This window comes from Zonotrichia albicollis, chromosome 21 (genome assembly GCF_047830755.1).
Source record: "Zonotrichia albicollis isolate bZonAlb1 chromosome 21, bZonAlb1.hap1, whole genome shotgun sequence".
In the NCBI taxonomy this organism is placed as follows: Eukaryota; Metazoa; Chordata; class Aves; order Passeriformes; family Passerellidae; genus Zonotrichia; species Zonotrichia albicollis.
Window position 1 is genome coordinate 6505639 of NC_133839.1, and position 19081 is coordinate 6524719.

At 50.2% G+C, this 19081-nt stretch overlaps 2 protein-coding genes across 3 annotated transcripts in view; both read left to right on the forward strand.

Annotated features, from left to right (window-relative positions):
- Positions 1 to 11529, forward strand: part of EEIG1 (estrogen-induced osteoclastogenesis regulator 1) — a 33359-nt gene extending 21830 nt beyond the window's left edge. For both annotated transcript variants that reach the window (XM_074556233.1, XM_074556232.1), the window contains exons 5-12: positions 2502 to 2618; positions 3088 to 3134; positions 5584 to 5738; positions 6839 to 6943; positions 7217 to 7409; positions 7588 to 7709; positions 8819 to 8888; positions 9788 to 11529. In XM_074556233.1, the coding sequence (XP_074412334.1) occupies positions 2502 to 2618; positions 3088 to 3134; positions 5584 to 5738; positions 6839 to 6943; positions 7217 to 7409; positions 7588 to 7709; positions 8819 to 8888; positions 9788 to 9833 (855 nt within the window). In that variant the 3' untranslated portion in view covers positions 9834 to 11529. The remainder of the gene's footprint in view (positions 1 to 2501; positions 2619 to 3087; positions 3135 to 5583; positions 5739 to 6838; positions 6944 to 7216; positions 7410 to 7587; positions 7710 to 8818; positions 8889 to 9787) is intronic.
- A 3741-nt stretch (positions 11530 to 15270) lies between these two features.
- DPM2 (dolichyl-phosphate mannosyltransferase subunit 2, regulatory) lies at positions 15271 to 18237 on the forward strand. Its single transcript, XM_074556246.1, has 4 exons — positions 15271 to 15361; positions 16070 to 16159; positions 17463 to 17565; positions 17844 to 18237. The coding sequence occupies exons 1-4, from the start codon at positions 15359 to 15361 to the stop codon at positions 17900 to 17902; spliced, it is 255 nt and encodes an 84-aa protein (XP_074412347.1). The 5' UTR covers positions 15271 to 15358; the 3' UTR covers positions 17903 to 18237.
- The last annotated feature ends 844 nt before the right edge of the window (positions 18238 to 19081 follow it).

A 19081-nucleotide genomic window follows, 5' to 3' on the forward strand; every position in this document is an offset into this window, starting at 1 on the left:
AGGGTTTGGGAAGGCAGAATTCAAGGAAGCCTGAAGGCACATTTCTGTGGTGGAGTTAACCTGGAGACCTTATTCAGGTCATGTTCTAACCTACTTCCTTTTTGCTCAGTCTTGAGTTTTGTTTAGTGGCATTTAACAGAGACTGACTTCCTCTAGCCCAGAACTGGAGACCAAATCTCAAGTACTTGTTGTCTCTTGGGCTGGTATCTTGCTTGGTCTTCGTGAAAAAGACAGGTGTGTTCTCTGAGAAGATGATCTGAGGCAGCTCAGAAATGAGAGATGTCACACCAGACAAGAGTGACTGCAGTCTTGCCCAGTGGACCAGGCTTGTTCTGTGCAGGTTCTCATGACAGAACTGGTTTGGGCTTCCTGATGTTTCTAGCAGAAGTCTGTGGTGCATGTCCATGCAGCTACTTTTTTATTTTACATCATGAGTCCCCACCTTTTTAAACTCTCCAAATTCAGCTGAGAACTCCTCCAGTCACAGCAGGAAGATGAGTCTTGTGAATTCCCTCTGCACTTGGCATACCTCATGCCCATGAGCAGGGACTGAGGGTGTTGGGGCTGTTTGTGCTCCCAGCAGTTTCCAGTGCCTTGCCCACCTTGGGCTTTGACGTGAATGTCACCTCAGTGTCAGGGGTGACAGGGCGGAAGGCGACAGGAAGGACTGATAAAGCAGAAACTCTTTCCCTGAGCTGGGAGAAACACCATCAGCTGGCTGGAAAACTGAGGAAACTATTCTGGAAGGTTATATCTGAAAACATCCTTTTGTTGAGGGATCTTTCCTCTATATACTGGGAGTCTGCTTCCTGAAAGAGTTTCTGACCTCAGCACATCATGTGAGCTGCTGGAGGGTTCTCCCACACTCTGCTCCCGTGTTGGTCTCATCTCAGAATTCAGTGCTGTGGTGGAGGAAGAGGGATCTGGGTCTGGGCCACCCCTGTGCCATGCTGTTCTCCTGCTGTGGTGGTGCTGTGTCTTTGTCACAGTGATGGATTGCAGCCCCTTCTGTGGCTTTCCTCTGTCCTGTTTATCTCTAAGAGAGAAAAACTTTTTTCCTTATCGGTGAATAATTAGCAAATGGCATAGCCCTTGGCTAGAAGAGACAGAAATTTCTGCAGCAAGGGCTGAAGAAACACTTGCATTAAAGGAATTCTTAAGAAATGAGAAGAGAGGAAGAAAGGTTTGGGTTTTTTTCCTGATAAAATGTTCCCTCTCTATCCCATTTTTTTTTTCATTTGCCATCAGAAGTTGCCCTTTGAGGATGGGATGAAGGAAGCAGTGACATTAATCTTGCTGTTTCCCCCTCAATCATGGATCTTGATCAGACTGTGATTCTTGACTTGGAGCAGTGGGAGCTAGGGTTCCTCTGGCAGTGACCGTTCTGTGCTGGGACTCTCCATCAGCTTCCTCAGGGGCACCACAGTTCCATAGGATGGTGCTGCTGTTCAGTTGTCATGCAGCTGTCAGCAGCAGGGCAGAAGGGATGTGTGCAGAGGACAGAAGGACCTGCTGCTGCTGCTGCTGCTCCACCTGTGCTCCCTGCTCCCCTGGGAGCTGCCCTGCCCTGCTGTGACGCAGATGCTCCACGCCTGGATGCTTTGGCCACATACAGAGTACAGCATGTCCTGCTGATCAGATGAGATGGGACACAACTGCCTTCTGTTCCTAAAGCTCTGCATAAAACAAGCTGTAACTTTTTCTTTGAAACACTGTGTTAATGCACCAGGGATTAGGGCAGGAAAACAAAGGTGCTCTTCATTGTGTGTGTATTTACTCTGGAGGGATCGGTGCCCTTTTAAGAAATGCGTGTGATCTCCAGCTTTGTCACCTTCCCTGTTTGCTTCCCATTTGTTAGGGAAGGTTTAGAGAGCTCACAACTAAATCTCTCCAAATGTTTCTCTTCCCTTCTGCGTGCCAAACCAACCCCTTGCTGGTTAAACCCGAGCAGCGTTGAGGAGGAGCTGCCCAGCCCAGCAGCTGCCTCTGAGGGGTGAGGCTCAGGCAGTGAAAGCCCCATGGCTCTGGGCCTCCAGCTCCCCGTGCCCATAGTCTGTTGTTTTTGTCAGGATGGTGTCACTTTCCCCTGTAACAATATCCTTTCATCTCCTGGTTCACATGCTCCACTGCATTCTGGGATGGCCCGATACAAAGAGTGCCTTATTATGTTTGTGTATGTGTGATTGTGTTTTTTCCACATTGTTGACCTGGTGCCTTCCATGTCCTTGGTTATGCAATGGCTGCAGGCTGGTTAACACTGTCCTGGCCACCAGCACCACTGTACACCCTTCCTCCATGTGGGCTTGGCTTCCTGAAGGTCTCCAAGTGTCCATCTAGTTTGGGGTTAGGAATGTTACCCTGTCCATCCTCAAGAATCTTCACAGCCACCACTCTGTGTCCTGGCTCCTGTTCTCTCCGTTTGGGCTGTGTGACACTGTGTATCCCGTTATGGAGTAATGTCTGTTTTCTCACCTTTCCCTCCATTGTTTCCTTGGCTGCAGCTGGGCTTTGCTGATCTCAATCTGGCAGAATTTGCAGGCTCTGGATCCACTGTCCGTTGCTGCTTGCTGGAAGGATATGATACCAAGAACACCCGACAGGACAACTCCATCCTGAAGGTACAACAGCCAGAACCTACAGAGCAGAAATCCTGCTTTGGGGAGATCACAGCACAGTGCCAGGCCTGGGAGAATGTCCTGTTATGTACAGAGACAGGATTTTGCTTTTGTGCTGCTAGACTGACTTGGGAAGTTTCCCATTATCAGAGTTGCCCTTTGATAATTTGGCATTGATTTGGCCAAGCAGTGACCCTTAACAAAAAACCCAGGAGCAGGAGGGAGGGAAATGTTACAAGGCACTGTCAGCATGACCCAGCTGGTGTCCTGCTGAGCCACTGCCACTTGGAGTTAGTGATGCAGGGATTTGGGGCAGGGAGGGAGATACTTTGCTAAATCCCTGAAGCTGATTTCCCTGGGAAAGGAGTTAGATCTAGCTGATCTTTACACCTAGCCCTTGAGCTCCTGGCTGCTGTGAAGGGAGGAGCTCAGTGCAGCATGGCTGATGATGTGCCTTGTGTCCCCTCTCCAGGTCACCATCGGAATGTCCCTGCTCTCTGGGGACCCCTGCTTCAAAACGTGAGTTCCTGCCTGTACCCCATTCTGGGCAGACACTAAAACTGATGAAGGGAGGGGAAAAGGTGCCCTTGATATTGGGAATTACAGTAAAACTGGTTGAATCAACCAGAAAAGCACAGCCAGCCTGTGCTGTTAATTGGTTTTACTCTCTGCTCTGGCTTTCCCAGCTCTCATTATTGCTGTGCACAGTATTTTCCTTGCTGGTGCAACTCAGGTTTTAGAAATGAGTAGATTTTGATTACAGACTTCATGTTTTGCATGAAGGATGGAATTTCTCATGGCTCTGAGCTTGGTTTCACTGACCTCCAAGAGGAGAAAGGTCAATAAAGAAAACAGTCTTGGAAGTGGACACGCTTCAGCACATACCATAGGGGATAAAGATCTCAGATTGAAACAGCAACAAAAATACTTCAAGGCTGAATCACTTTAACTTTTTTTTTCCCTACAGGGCTCACAACTTGTATTAATTAGCAGAGAAATTGCAGTAATGTGGGGTTTTTTTAATGCATAATGATAGGAAAGGATAGGTACAGTTTGGCTGGGGAGCAGTTCTGCTGTTTAAAGAATTGTTGGTGAATCAACAAATATCCTGATCTCACACCACAGTGCAGCATCACAGTCCCAACTGTGCTGAAGGTGTGTGACTGCAGAGCAGGGCTGCCATGTGCCCAAAGGAATATTTCATGTTGCCTCCCAACAGAATGAGAGAAGAAAGCTTTACCTTGAGGCCAACTCCTGTAGATCTAATTTTAGGAGCTAGCTTGAAGTGCATAAATTAGCTCAAATTCTTGTTAAAAATGCTGCATGATTTTTGGTAGGTTTGTTTTCTAAGTGGCTTTTCATAGTGCTGCAGTATTTTCTGACACTTCTGAACCCAACATCAGTGTCATCTGATTCTGAAGAATTTCTGCTTCAGAACAAAGTGTAATATAGAAGTTTTGAGTATCTTAAGCCATAACTTTATAGGAGTAACAGATGTTCTAAATCTAGGGTGCTGGGATGTCTGGTAATAATGTCTTACAAAAATACCTGTTGCTCCTTTGCAATGGAAGCAAGTCCCACTCTTAGAATGCCTGAAATTACACAGAATAGGATATAAATATCCATTTAATGTAAGTAGGTTTGGTCTGAAAGTCAAACCTAATTTTCTTGAAGGATTTTTGCAGTCATTCCCACTTTTCCCTTTTATGTTGATGATGTGCAAATATCTAAAAATAGAAACTTTGCATGTGGAATAGTCCTTGATCAGTGGAGCTTCTGGTAAATGACACTCATTAGAGGGTTAGGCAGGAATTAAACTGTGCTGGGAAATCACTTCCAAGCACTGATTTTCTGCAGCACTCCATGAACCTTCTCCTGCTGGGGCTGTTGAAAGGGGCAGAGCTGACGGAGCAAGAGGCTGCTCCCACAGCTGCTGCAGGAACAGTTTGCTTGCTTAAGGTTGTAAAAGCCTTAAAAACCTGTCAAGCCAAGTCCCCAAAGCACCTGGGCGCATGCAAATCACTGATAAGGTGATTAAGGAAGGTTTTTTTTTTCCTGGTGAAGGCATGCTGCGAGTTTCCTGAAAGCTTTATAGCCATTCAGCTGCCCACATTAAATATTCTGCCTTCCAAAATACTGCAGAGATCCCTTCTCATGTAACATCTTCCCTCAGAGCTCTGAGGGAGACAAAAGGTTTTATTTCTCACTCCTCACTTAAAAACCATAAAATGGTTCTTTAGTTCCAGTTCAGAACTAAACTCTTCAGGCTGCAGAGAGAGGTTAGGGCTCCAACAGGAATATTCACTTTGCCACGCTGCACATGCTGTGGCTTCCACCCAAAAGCACTTCTGGAGGAAGGGAGGGGGCTCCAGGCACTCACAGATCTGCCCTGCAGTCAGCATTTACAAAGGGATGTTGCAGGCTCACAGAATAACCAGAAAAATAATTCTGACAGCTGGAAAAACACTTTAGTTTCTCTGAAAAGGAGTTTAAAAGTCAGTTAAAAAAGGGAAAGGTTATTTGATTGTTGTCAAAGTGCTCTCATAAGGGGACAGGGTTGCTGGGATAAAAGGTTTCATTTTGGCCAAAGAGGTGTAGGAGAAGGGAAGCTGGATTTGAGAGTGGGACAAACTGGTTCCAGTTTGTGGAGCCAGCTGGGCATGGACACATGTTAGGGGTGAAAGGGCAGCTCTGGATGTGTCCTGGAGCAAGTTCTGAGCCTGCTGTCCTATATAAATGAATAAATGGCCCCTTTTTGTCTTAATTTACCTCAGAAATTTGTTTTTTCTTGTATTCCAGTCCAAGGTAGGGACCACACCAGTCTTGCATGTGGGCAAACAAAACCCAACATCCCATTTGAGCTGCTGGTCAGAGGGCTGCCAGCTTCCCCCTGCTGAAAGGGTGGGATGGACAGAATGGTGGCTGCTCCCTGCCTGGCAGTCTGTAACCTCCTTCCCTTCTGTTCCAGGCCTCCTTCCACTGCCAAGTCCATCACCATCCCAGGGCAGGACTCCACTCTGCAGCTGACCTGCAAGGGTGAGGGAACCACCAGCAGCAGCAGCAGCTCCTCCACCATTGGCTCCCTGCGCCAGGCCAAGCCAAGAACTGCCATCCTCAGCTCAGGTCTGAATGCCCACCCTGCAGCCAGGCCATGCCAGCCTCTGCCTGGTCACTCCTTTGATTTTCCCAGCAGTTGCAAGCACAGAAACTCATTAATTTTTCATGTTTTCCCACACTGATCCTCAACTCTCATTGCTCATTCAGAATATTGAGAATAACAAAGCCATCTAAGTGTAACTGAGGAAGGTTGAATATTTGCCACGTGCATGTTTCTGTTAGTGGAGATAAAGCAATTTGTTCTTTTTGCTGGGGATTTAATAATTCATGCACTGCACTCATCCCTGCTTTCCACTGTGTTCAGTGATACTTACCATTGTTCTGCACTCAGCTATTCTGTTGCTCAGACTTATCTTCTAGAAAAGTTCCTCTGAAGGTTTTAGAGGTTGAAGGTCTAGTGGCCTTGTTCCAGCTGCTGATGCAGTTCTTTGCCTTCTCTATGAGCCTGTTTTCAAGGGCACTGCATTTTCACATCAGTTTTTTTCCTTCCCAGCACATTCCAAATGTGCAGGCAGATACACTGCACCAAAATAGCACCGGAGTCTCATCCCCTCAGTTGACAGAGCACGTGGTGCAAGTGTTGTTCTTAAAAAGCTGGCTAATGTGTTACATTTGTGCACTTCTGGATAAGCTTCCTGCAAGAGAGACAAGCCAAGGGCCAAGGAGCAGGACTCATGCTGAAGTGTCTGTAGCAAATTCAGAGATTATTTAAATGGTACAGGCTCTCTCAGAAGTAATAGAAAAGGAAAGGTGCTAACAGAAGCATCCAAACAGAGGTTGAAATATTTTACTGCCAGTGGTCATTTGATGCTTACATAGCTTGATGCCTTTAACTGTGCATAGTTTCAGACACTACTTGTCCTTCTAGATGCTACAACCCCCCAGAGATGTTTGTAAATTCACGTGTTGGATAGAAATAGTGATAAACTTGACACAGCTCACTGTGGTCTTTCCTATTCCCTGGGTATTTTTAAGCCTTGTGCTGGCCTTTGCAGCAGGACTCTGGCCAGTAGACTGCCCTTTCCTTGATCTTTCATTCCAAGATCAGTCTTCCCTCCCAGTGATCAGTGGTTGTGGTGTAAGCAGTGTCCTCTTTTCCTTGGCAGGTGTCCCAGAGGAGTCAGATCAGAACCTGTCCAGCCCGGAGGAAGTTTTCCACTCAGGGCACTCGCGGAACTCGAGCTATGCCAGCCAGCAGTCCAAGATCTCTGGTAACCACTGATCCACACAGCTCTGCCTCCCTTTTTCCCTTTTCCTTCCTGCAGCAAGCCCCTGTGAGAGAGATTTGCAGCCATCTCTCTCTGTAATACCAGCTCTGTAATACCCATAATACCAGCCTCCTGCTCAGTCTCTGCCGATGAGCTCACAGATGTCTAAACCTCTGTGTGCAAGGGCAGAAGTGCAGCTGTGGAGCTCCCTGCCTGTCTCTCTGCTGCCAGGAGTGGGAGCAGCAGCAGCTGAGCTCTGTGCCCCTGTGTTGGCAGGTTACAGCACGGAGCACTCCCGCTCCTCCAGCATGTCCGACCTGACCCACCGCCGCAACACCTCCACCAGCAGCAGTGCCTCGGGGGGGCTCAGCATGACTGTGGAGTACCCTGAGGGGGGAGAGAGGGAGCACAAGCTGGAGAAGCCACCTCGGCCCCCCAGACCACCCCTGCTGCTGGACAGACCCTCCCGGTGAGTGACAGTGCAGCAAAGACCTGGGAAGGAGAGACAGAACCCGCTCCTTTGTCTCCAGGCAGCAGTGGAATTGTGGCCACTGTGGAGGAGGCTGTGGCCAAGAAATGCAGGGCAGTATGTAGAAGTCTGTGTCTTGAAAAGATGAGTAAGTTTGTCCTGGATTTCCTCTTGCCAGAAGGAAAAAGGATTCAATGGAGAGTCACCCAACGCGAGTGGATGACACCAGGATCGATGCTGATGACATAGTGGAGAAAATAATGCAGAGTCAGGACTTCACAGATGTCAGCAATACTGAAGGTGAGAGGAGAAGCCTCAGAGGGGATGTCTGGGTTGTTCCTTTTGCACGGCTGCCAAGTGTTTGCAGTCAGATCTGATCTGCCATGGGCTCCCTTCTCCTTTGACGGCCGTTTGCCTTCAGTGCTTGCTGGGTGTTTCTGTGGTAGATAAACCATGTGGGTTTGAGAGCTGCACATGTATTTACAGATAGCTCTTGCTGTTGTTTCACACATGAAGCAGAGATTGAATAGTAGCTCAAACATGCAGGGAGAGAGAGGAAAAACACTGATTCTTAGCACAGTGGAGATGAATTGCATCAGCTGTCTGCACAGCTCCAGTGGCCTTTGTCCAGGGTCAGGCCAAGGGTATTTAGCAAAAGAGAGCACAACTGGAGGGAAGCAGCACATCTCTACAGAAACATGGGTTACCATGTGCTGGTGATCAGGTCTGTTGAAAAGCTTAAGAAGGAGTTTTCTCCATTGCAGTCACAGCATCTGTTAGGAGAGAACTAATAATGTAACTGCTTTTGTTTTCAGTTTCATTTTCCACTTTAGCATAGAAATTGACCTCTAATCTGATTTTTTTATCTGAGGTTTTCTGTTAAGTTTTAGACTTGAGCCTAGCTTGTTATCTGTGCTTCATTAATTTACCATTAGTCACCTTAAATTGTTGCACATGGCAGCACTCTTATTATGTGGGGAGTTATACCTCACTCAGTGTGGGTTAGGACCAGACTGGATGCAGCTGCCTCTCCCCAGCAGAACAGGCTGAGTTTCTCCTCCAGTGACTCTACCAAAGCAGTGTGAGGCCCCACATCTAATCTGTTCAGATGTGCATAAGCTGACCAAGAACTTACAGCCATGGAATTGCCTTAAAAGAAGCAATGACTGAATTAATATCTGTCTTTATTCTTCCAAAACTGCATGTTGTGGAGGTGTCCCTTTGGAGCAAGGAAAGGGTTCCCAGGGGCTCCGTGACTGTGGGAGCACCACCAGGCAATGTGGATGTGCATCTGCTGAGACACACTTGTTCTGTGCTGATGGTGTGTCTGGGAGGGGAGTTCCTGGCAGCCTCAGCAGTTCTGGATTTTGAGGTCTGATTTCTCTTTTGATTTCCTTTTCTATCTGCAGACAGTAACCTGAGGTTGTTTGTGAGCAGAGATGGAACAACTACTCTGAGTGGTATTCAGCTGGGAAACAGGTAGGTTTCCCAAAAAGCTGGCATCCAGAGGGGCCCCAGAGAGATTTGTGGGCTCTGTACCTAGGAAACTTGCACTTTTTACTACAGGAGAGATTTCTAAATATCATGTGCTACATGGTGACTTTATTCCACATTAACAGCCTGGGATCCCTTTGGTGGCAGGCTGCAGTTGCACTCGAGTATGAGTGCAGTTCTCAGCAGGAGCTCAGAGGGATAATGGGATCCTGGTTGCCAGACCCAGGAACAGAAATGAGGAGTGAAAGGACAAAATGGTAGAGGCTGGTTCCCGTTCGTTCCTGAAGGAGGAGCTTTGCCTCCTGCTGGCCCGCAGCAAAACTGCAGCAGAGCGGCATTTACTGTCCCTTCTCCCTGCCCCTTATTGTCCCTTCTCCCTGCCCCTTATTGTCCCTTCTCTCTGCCTCTTCCATAACCTTCGAAGGCTTGTTCTCTCATTAAAGCCTTCTGAAGCAATAAAACTTTTTCTTGCCACTATAGCACTTAGTACAGCTCTTGTCCAGTTGTGTTTGAGTCTTTGTTGCATCTTTCCATTAAATTTAAAAGAGCAGTAATGGTAATGCAAAGATCTATCAAGCTGGAAACAAAGCTGGGAGCACAGCAAAGCCAGGCTGGCTTTGTTCTGGGCAGGATACTCTCCCTTTTCTGTGTCTGTGCAGAAGGGTTTGTGTGTCTCACCCAGCTCTCTCCAGGGCTCTGTTGCTGATTTGCCACCTCCTTGTCCCCTCTGTATTCCAAGGACTGACTTCCCACAAGGCTGGCTCGTTACTGGCAGTGTTCCGAGTGGGCTTAGATGATGTTTGAGAGTGGAGAGCTCTGAATCACAACTTGGTTGCTGAAATGACTGGAAAATAACCAGCCCCTCTTCCCCTCTGCCTCCCCAGGGTCTCATCTGGAGTTTACGAGCCAGTGGTGATTGAAACCCACTAAATGTGAAGAACAGGGTAGAGCTGCTGGACACAGGCCCCCTACCCAGTCTGCTGCCACCTGGATGCCAACCTTTACCTCTCTTCATGCAGCATTCCAGAAGGGATTTCTCCACACCCCTCCCCGTACGTTTGCACTGCAGAACGACTCCGAGACCACTCCAGAACATGCACTTTCCCTGCATTGGCATTGTCCTTCTCTGCTTCCTGGTCCTCCCAGTGCATGCCTTCCCCTGTTCCTGCTCAGACACAAGGTGTCTGTGGGATTTATCCTTGGGCTAGTCCCAGAGGATGTTGCTCATCTGCATCCCTCATTCCACCCATTCACTTGCAGCAGGGGACGTCTCAGTTTCTGTCTCCCCAAAACTTTGGGTTATACCACTGTGAACTCTTCAAACCACTGGGGGTGGGGGAAACCATTCTAACCAAACCCAGAGCTGCTTGTTGGGGACATGGTGACATGGCCACTTGCAGGATGCTTTATTCCATTGACTCTGCAAGGGAACATCACCTCCCAAGGCAATGGTTTTACTGAACAATGTATGCTGTGGTGTACACTTCACCTTCCTATCCTCACATCCCCAAACAACATCTTCTCATAGGAAATACTTCCCAAAAGTGCATTTCAGAAAACTCTACTGCAATCCAGCTGGGAGTTGGTGAACGGTTCAATGTGAGTGCTCATCACACCACTGACTGCAGCAGCCCTTCCACTGCTGGGCATGGAAGGGGGTGTTCATCAACTAGCATTAGCAGGAGCACTTTAGAGCTTATAGATTTTACCTGGAGGAGGCTTCTGCTCACTATTCCAGGAGTTTAATCTGTGTTTGCTGGACTGATTCAGCAAATAGTCCTGTTGGAGCTTGGAATACAAAGCCTCTTTCTTTTTTTTTTTTTTTTGCTTTTTTTCCTTGTTTCATTGGCTCAGGAAGGGAACTGCCCTTCTTGGACTGTGAAAAGAATCTCGTCTGACAGCTTTTCCTTGGGCCAGAGCTGGATGCAGTTGACTGCAGTGGTGTCTCTGTTGAGGTGGTGATGTCAATTGCCCCTCTTGGCCTGTGCCAGTAAGGGATTTGGTGTTGCTTGGCCTTTCTTATCCTGTCAGCAGAGATCTGTGCCTGTGCTGGTTCCTCTTGGGGCTGGGGAGAAGCCACTGTCTCTGTCTTCAAGGGTAGAAGGGGTGTTTGCTGCTGCATTAGCCACAGCAGCTGATCTGACCTGCTCTGTGGTGAGTGAACTCTTGTGACAAGGCTTCAAACTGTTCTCTGGTTATCTTTCAATTGCTCTTCTTTGGGTTTGGTTTCTGCAGTTGTTTGACACTTTTCCCTGCAGTGTGTGGCAGAGATGTGCATCCCTTTCAGCTCCCACTTGGAGATCTCTCCTGGCAGCTGAATTTCCAGCGAGGATCTGGGCAGGCTGTGCTTGCAGCCCTCCCTTACAGAGCCCCTCAGCTGATAAGCTATTTCTGTGTGCTGCCCATTCCTCTTTTGCCAGTGTTCTGTGGCAGCCATGCCCTCTGCAGGACCTGGCTCCCCTCTGGCACTTGTGGCTGTGTGTTCAGGCACACACTCACTGCTCAGCAAGGAAAGGCTTGTTAACTGATCACGTTGTTCAAATTCTGAGTTATTGTAAAGCCTCTTTTAAAGGAGGAAAAAAGAAAAGCATTAACTGTGGTCTCTTTGGCCAGAATGCATGCAGATGAGCTGCTGGAAAAGGGAATCTGGCAGAATGAGAAACAAGGAATGAAAGGGCCTTGATTTAGCTTTTTTTTTTTTTACCCTTCTAGCTAAGGATGCTGCATGGGGAGGATGCTCAGCAGTGTGGTAGAACTATACAGTTGCTTACTCTGTTTTGATGGTTTCTCTCTTGGAGTCAAGAGGCTTCTTTGTGTTTGGACAGACCACATATAGGATATGCATCTTTTCCACCCTTTCCCTTCAAAGGGAATTAAATTTGAATTAGGGTAAAAAGGGGATACAGACAACACCTTGGTTTGGTTTAACATAGGGGAAAAGTGTTGGATCTTTTTGAGACTGTCTAGAACAAAAGCTCTTTCACACTTGCTAGGTTTTTTTTTAATGGTGATCTCTTCTTCATTCAGCCTGGGTAGGTTTGGCACTCACTTGCAGGCTGCTGAGCATCCTGCCCTGTTCCTGGGGTGCCACGTGGCTGCAGGAAGGACAGAACTGTTTGTCTTTCTGTCTCCCTGGGGCAGTGCCAGAGTGCCAGGCCTGGCCTGACCGTGTGCTCAGGTCAGGGTGAGGGCAGGAGGAGGCTCGGGCAGCAGGGGCTGCTCTGCCTCTCTGTGCATGGCCCTGCAGGGCTGAGAGCAACTCTGGCTGCTCCCCAGGGGCCAACAAAGCCCCTCAGGAAATCAGATCCAACCAGGCCTTGAAAGGAGCAAGCATAAGCCAGGAAAGAGGCTAAAACCCAGCTCATTTTGCTGCTTTGCTTCTGTTCCCATGAGGAACAATGGCAGTCACTGTCAGAGCAGTTGGGATCCCAGGGCATTCCAGACTGGGCTGCTCTGAGGCACTGGCAGCTTGGCATGTCAAGAAATCACTGGGACAGAGGAGGAATATCTTCCCAGCAAAGCAAGAGAAGCAGTTGAGCTTTTGAGAGCACTGGTCTCTTCTTCCCAGGCTGGCAGAGGCACAGCCTGCTCCATCCCATCACTGTGGCCAAGCTGGGCATGGCTTTGGCTTCTCTCCAGTGGCTTGGCACATCACTGCTTGCATTTCTGATAACTGTGTCCCATAGGGAATTTCCTCCTTGTCTCCACATTAGTCCCTCCACAGATTCTGATCTTTGTGTGGCTTTTTAGCTCTCCTGCCCCTGGTTTTCAGTAAGTAGTCCTGGTCATCCAGTCTTGTGCAGCACAGCTGGGGGAGCTGGAGCAGTCTGTTCCTGTTTGTAGATCCCGTGCAGAGCTCCAGCACAAGCAGTGCCCAGCAGTCCCTGGGCAGCACCCGAGGTGGTGCCTGTGGGGTCCTGGTCCCACACACTCACTGCTGCCTCAGGAAGCTGCACTCACGAGCACTTTTTTCCTTGTGGCATCCCTGCTGCCTGCTCCTTGTTGTACTTTGAACATTTAAGAAGTGAATCAGTTTCCAGACCCAAACCGCTGGCTAGTTTCCTTTGGGTTTTTCTTTTTTGTTGTGAAGTTTATGGAATTTTTTTTTATACAAACCCAGCAGGCTGGTGTGTTTTTTTTTTTTTTTTTTTGACTGCATTGTTTCATTGATATTTTATTTCAGGGGGGGCTTAGGGGGGGGAATGTTCTTCCCCACATTGTTCCCCTTCTCAGGGGATTCAGAGGTGGCTTAACAAGTAAAAGAACCTTATTGGCAAGACTCTGCATCCCCTGGGGCTCTGATGCTGACGAGCAGAGCTGCTCATGCCTGGCTGGCCCTGGAGAGCAGAGCTGGCTCTCTGCTTCAGTCTTGGGATCAGGCAAAACATGTGAGCTCTGCTCCTGGTTTCCAGACCTTTAGTTGGTGGAAGCACATTGCAAAGCGTTAGGAAATTCAGTGTAACTTTTTTACTAACTTCTTTTCTTTTTTTAAAACCAATATAAAACTGAGTGTCCAGAAGAATAGGCTTAGTCGTTTCTTGGTGAAGGAGATGGATTTCAGTTGGAAATTGTGATGGGAAAAGGGAGGAGAAGGATGTTGCTCCCTCATCATCATCTTTTGCATGGTCAGCACTTTAAATGGGGGCCTCGTGCTGTTCTGACCCTTGGAGTGATGGGCAGCAGGCGTGTGATTTCTCCCTCCCCTCATTGCCACATCACTTTGCCCCCTGCAGACAGGTTAACAAGCCCTTTTAAACGTTTGCTTCAGTTTTTAGAGGGTTCCAAACCAGGTGGAGGCCTGAAGAAATAGTATTTCATTCTCATCTGAATAGGAGGGGGTTGACTTTTTTATTTATTTTGTCGTTGCTGTTTCTTTTTAAGCGGGTGGCAGCGCAGCTGGTCTCTGCGCTGCTGCCAGGAACCTCTGGGAAAACCTCACTCCAGGTACGCTAGAGCACCACAGTGAAACCCCTCCTGGTGAGGGGCTCCCCTGCCCTCCTGGCTGCCTTACCTGGGGCTGCAGCCCCCCCTGGACCCCTCCTGCCCCTCCCTGCTGCCCCTCCTGGTCTCTAGCTGAGCTCTTGCTCTGGTGACCGTGCCCTTTGGACAAGGCCAGTCCCCAGGGACAAGTTCCTACAAACTCTGCCTGGTTGCAGGTGTTTGTCCTTGAGAAGCCGCTTTCCCTGGCTGTGGGGAGGGATTGATGAGTGCAGAATTCCCCCCACCTCCCTGCTGAGAGCTGTGGCCATCAGCCCCCTCCCTGCGCCCCCCATCCCGCTGCCCGCGGAGCAGCAGGACTGGAAACCTGGGAAATGAAAAGGAATTTTGGGATGAAGCTCTGAGCGAGGGATGAGCCTGGGAACTTGCCTCAAACACGTGGAATAATGGTAGAGCCCGTATTTTTGTGGGGGGAGGGAGGGGAAGGGGAGATCATGTTTTATTTTCTTGAAAGTGAATTGAGCTTGGTGACCTTCGGCTGAGGCGCACTCGATTTGTATCAGATTCTATAGAGAGATGGCTGATATTTTTGGAAAGGGAATGGGTCTATGCAAACTTCCAAAATTGCTTGAAAGATAGTTTAACATTTTTTTACTTTGAAAAATCTAAAGATAAATCTAACTTTTGTCTTAAAGCAGAAGTGCGTTTAGAAAGAGAAGCTACTTCCACTGCTCTATTTTGATGATGATTCTTGGAAAGTTTGGGCTGGAGGGAATGACTATTTTTCACCATTTCTATCTTGCTCCTCTAGTTTTTTTGTTTCTTTTTCTAACGGAATGCTGTGCCGTCTTTGATTCAACAGATCGTGTTTGTATTTTCTGTATCTGGTTCCTAATGTAGAGAAATAACAAATATATGAGGAAATCAGTATAATGTCAAATGTTGTTATGGTTTGGGGGAAAAATAAAGGTTTTTTTGGTACTTCACACTGATTCTTCTTGCTCTGTTTCTTGTTTTAAATGCTGTGGGGTGAGTGAGGCATGCTTGACCTAAATAGTTTGGGGTTGGGATGTCAGGATGGCTGGGGTTGGTGTCAGGATCCATCACCACCCCAGGTCCGGGCACGGGTGCTGGATGCAAACAGAGTGCCCGGTCCGCGGGTGAAGGCAACGGGACCGGGAGCAGCAGGAGCTCGGAGCGGTGACAAGGTTCGCGGGCCTGCGGCTGAGACAAAGAGCCCTCCGTTGACGGGGTGCCGAGAGCTTCTCTCCCGCGTTCCCCGGACCCTCCTCTCCGCCCCGGTCCCGTCCCGTCCCCGCCGCTCTCTCTGTCCCGGTCCCGTTCCGCTCCCGCCCTTTCGCGGCCCCGGGAGGTGACGGAGCTCGGGGCGGGGCCTGGTGCGCGCCCCGCCCACCGCCGCCGCTGATTGGCCGCTCTTGGGGCGGGATTGGCGCACCGCTCGCTGATTGGCGGCTGCGCCGGAAAGGCGGGACCGGCGGGGAGGAGGCCGGGGCGCCATGGTGAGTGCGGGCCCGGCCCGGAGCGAGCGGGACCCCGCGGCGGGGAGGGAGGGTCGGTCCGGTCCGGTCCGGTCCGTGCTCGCCCCCTGCTCGGCACGGGGGGCTTGGGCCGAATAGCGGCCCGGAGCCTTGGCCAGGCTCCCTGACTGGAGAGACCGGGAGCGGCCCCCGGGATGCGGTGTATGAGCCGACTCAGGGAGCTGTGACGGTGATCGCAGGCGTCTTAGGATGAGGGAAGAGATAAGGATCTGACTCCATGTTTCAGAAGGCTTGATTTATTATTTTATGATATATATATTATAGTAAAACTATACTAAAAGAATAGAAGAAAGGATTTCATCAGAAGGCTGGCTAAGAATAGAAAAAGAATTATAACAAAGGCTTGTGATTGACCGAGACAGTCCGGACAGCTTTACTGTGATTGGCCATTAATTAGAAACAACCACATGAGGCCAATCACAGATGCACCTGTTGCATTCCACAGCAGCAGAAAATCATTGTTTACATTTTGTTCCTGAGGCCTCTCAGCTCCTCAGGAGAAAAAACCCTAAGGAAAGGATTTTTCATAAAATGTGTGTGTGACAGGGCACAGCTGCCCCTGGTACATCATCCCTGGCCGTGCCCCTGTCCCCAGTCACACTCCCAGCCACAGATCCCTGATCTGCTCGGGCCCCAGTGTGGTGATCCCGCTCTGTCTCTCCCTTGCAGGCCACAGCGACAGACCAGCTGGTTGGGTTTGGCTTGGTCGCCTTCAGCCTCGTCCTCTTTGTTTACTACACCCTCTGGATCATCGTTCTGGTACGCGGCTCCTCTGGCCAATATAACCCCAGTCATTCCATTCTCAGGTGTTTCCCCGCCCTTTGTTCAGGCGATGATGTGGCTGTGTGCCCAAAAGACTTTTGACTTCTGGGGTAAAAATGTCAAGGCAGATCTTCCTCTGTGTGCTGGCACTGTCCTTGTCCCATCTGGGTGTTCCTGGCCTTTCCTGGGCAGGACCAAACATTGATTGTGGTGCCCACCTGCTCTTCCAAGGCCAGGGCTGGAGGAGCCACTGGGAAGAGCTGAAGCCTGGCCCTGATGGAGATGTAGTCATCAATGTTCACATCCCCCAGATTCCTGGTTCTGGTGGAAGATGACAGGGGGAGACATAGGAAGAGACAAATCTTAACAAATCTGGTCGGGAGGACAAGAGTTTAGGGAATGCGGGGCTCTGGGAAAGTGAGGCTGCCCATTTCTGGGGACACATCAGCTGAGCTCACTGGTGATTTTCTCCCTGGAAAGAAACTTCTCCCCATGAGTTTTCCGGGTCCAAGAGGCCAGGTTCAGCCTTGGACTGATGTCTGAACTCCCACCAGCTTTCCCTCCAACTCCAGGGGGTTTGAATTCCCCTCTTGCATCGCTCACTCTGCTGCCTGATCTGTGTCTGTGCTCCTGATCCATGTCTGTGCTCCCAATCCTTGTCTGTGCTCCCGGCTTTCCCAGAGCTGTCGGAGCATTCCCAGCCTCACGGTGCTCCCAGAGCTGTAGGATTATTCCCATCCTCACAGTGCTCCCAGATCTGCAGGATCATTCCCATCCTCCCAGCGCTCCCAGATCTGTAGGATTATTCCCATCCTCCTGGCACTCCCAGATCTGTAGGATTATTCCCATCCTCCCAGCGCTCCCAGATCTGCAGGATTATTCCCATCCTCACAGCATTCCCAGAGCTGTAGGATTATTCCCATCCTCACAGTGCTCCCTGGTGTCCAGAGCCTTCCACAGCCTCAGCACGGGGATCCTACTGGGATAACCTGGAGCAGAGCTGGTGCCAGCTGCTCCCTTCTGCAGAGGGACAGGGATTTGCTGTTCTGCACCAGCAGCTCTGCCCACCCCAAACCCCCGGGGCTGTGGGACCCGGTGCCAGCCCCAGAGTGCCCCTCATTGTCCCCTGAACCCCAAACCTTCACTGCCCACCCCCTGTTGTCTCTGTGGCCGTGCCCCCTGCAGGTCTGGGCACCTTTTTCAGCCATCTCACCCCAGACACTCCCATGTTTGTCCCAAACCCTCGAGGCTGCCCTGGAGGTGTTGTGGGCACCTGCTGACCCCCTGTGTGTCCCTGCAGCCCTTCATGGACAGCGACCATGGGATCCACCAGTTCTTCCTGCCTCGGGAATACGCAGTTATCATCCCCGTGGCAGCCGGGCTGCTGCTGCTGCTATTTATAGGTGAGAGTTGTTTCTGTGCTTCTAATTAGAAACTTCTAAATTAGGAAGAGAGAGGAAGGTTGCTGGGGTTTAGTTAATGTGTGACACTCACAGCACTCTCTGTGGTTACTGTTGCAGCTTAGCCTGGCACGGGGGCTGTGTTTGTGTGTGGTTTTTGGCTGTTTGAGCCTCTGGACAGCAGAATTTTCTTGCTCTCTCTGTTGAGATTCTGTTTCTCATTGGCAGGTGTTGTGGAATTAAAAGTTTCCTACCTGAATCGGTTTTCTCTGTCTTGGCAGGTGTTTTTATAATGTTTGTCACGTGGAAGAGCAGGAAACCCGCCAAGAAATCAGACTGAAGGCCCAGCTGAGGAGATGGGGAGGTGCCCACGCTGCAGCATCACAGCCAGGAAAAGACTTTTCCTGCAGCTCCAGGCAGACATCTCCAAGGTGCCCAGCACTGAGCTGCTCCCACGTTCCCTCCTGCAGAGACTAAACCTGTAGTTTACAATTCACTGACCAAAGAGAAGCAGGATTCATCCAAGGCTCATCAAGTGAGGGACCAGAGGCCCTGCTGAGGGAGCTGCTCCCCAGCTGGGGCTGCCCTGCCCACTCTGGGCACTCCTTCCCTTCAGCTCTGGCTCAGCCCAGTAGTTTGTTCCTTCTGGGAATTTTATTTAAAAGTTTACCTACAGTTTGTGGGGTTTTTTTGGTTCAAGTCTGAAAGGAGAGAAATTACACTTTGGGCTTGGAAAGGATAGGTTTGCCTTCTCCATTTGCTTCTGGAAGGGCTGATCATGGTGCTGGGGGCTCTTGCCCTTCTGAAGAGGGACTCCCATGAGGCTGGGTGTGCAGAGGGAGCAGGGACAGTGCTGCCTCTGTGTCCCACCCAGCTGAGGGGTGGGGAGGAGATGTCCTGGATCACAGGGAGGTGCTGGGTGTGGTTCCCACCACAGCTCTCAGTCCTGGTTCCTCCATGTGCCAGCCAGGCTGGGGCTGAGCAGGCAGTGTGGTGGCAGTGTCCTTCCCCTTGGGGTTCCTCTCCCGGGCCATGGCAAGCAGGCCCACCCTTAATAAACGTCTGCAAGGTCTCACTCCCTGTCCTCTGCCGTGCCAAGGGGTGCCACAAGCCTGCCATGGTGGGCTCAGCTGCATGGCCCTGGCAGTTCATGGCATTATCCTGCTGAAAAGTCCTGCTGGGGAGGTCAGGCAGGGAAGCACCAGAGACAACCTGGCCAAAAACGCTGGTTCTGCCCTGCCTGGGGCTGCTGCACCCTGCCTGGGGAGGGCAGATCTGGGGCACTCCAGCCCTTCTTGCATGTACTGTGAGCTTCCTACCAGCAGCATGTCCCACGGTGGGGACATCCCATCCAGCCTGGGCTGGTGCTGGTGGCCTGGGACACCCCGAGGGCCACAGCTGAGCCTGGCTGCAGGAGCCAGCAGAGGGGCCAGAGGTGAGGCTCTGCCTGGGGTTTGTTTCCAGCTCTTGCAGAGGCTGCCAGGCCGTACTGAGCTGTCGAGCCCCTTGCTGCCCTTCC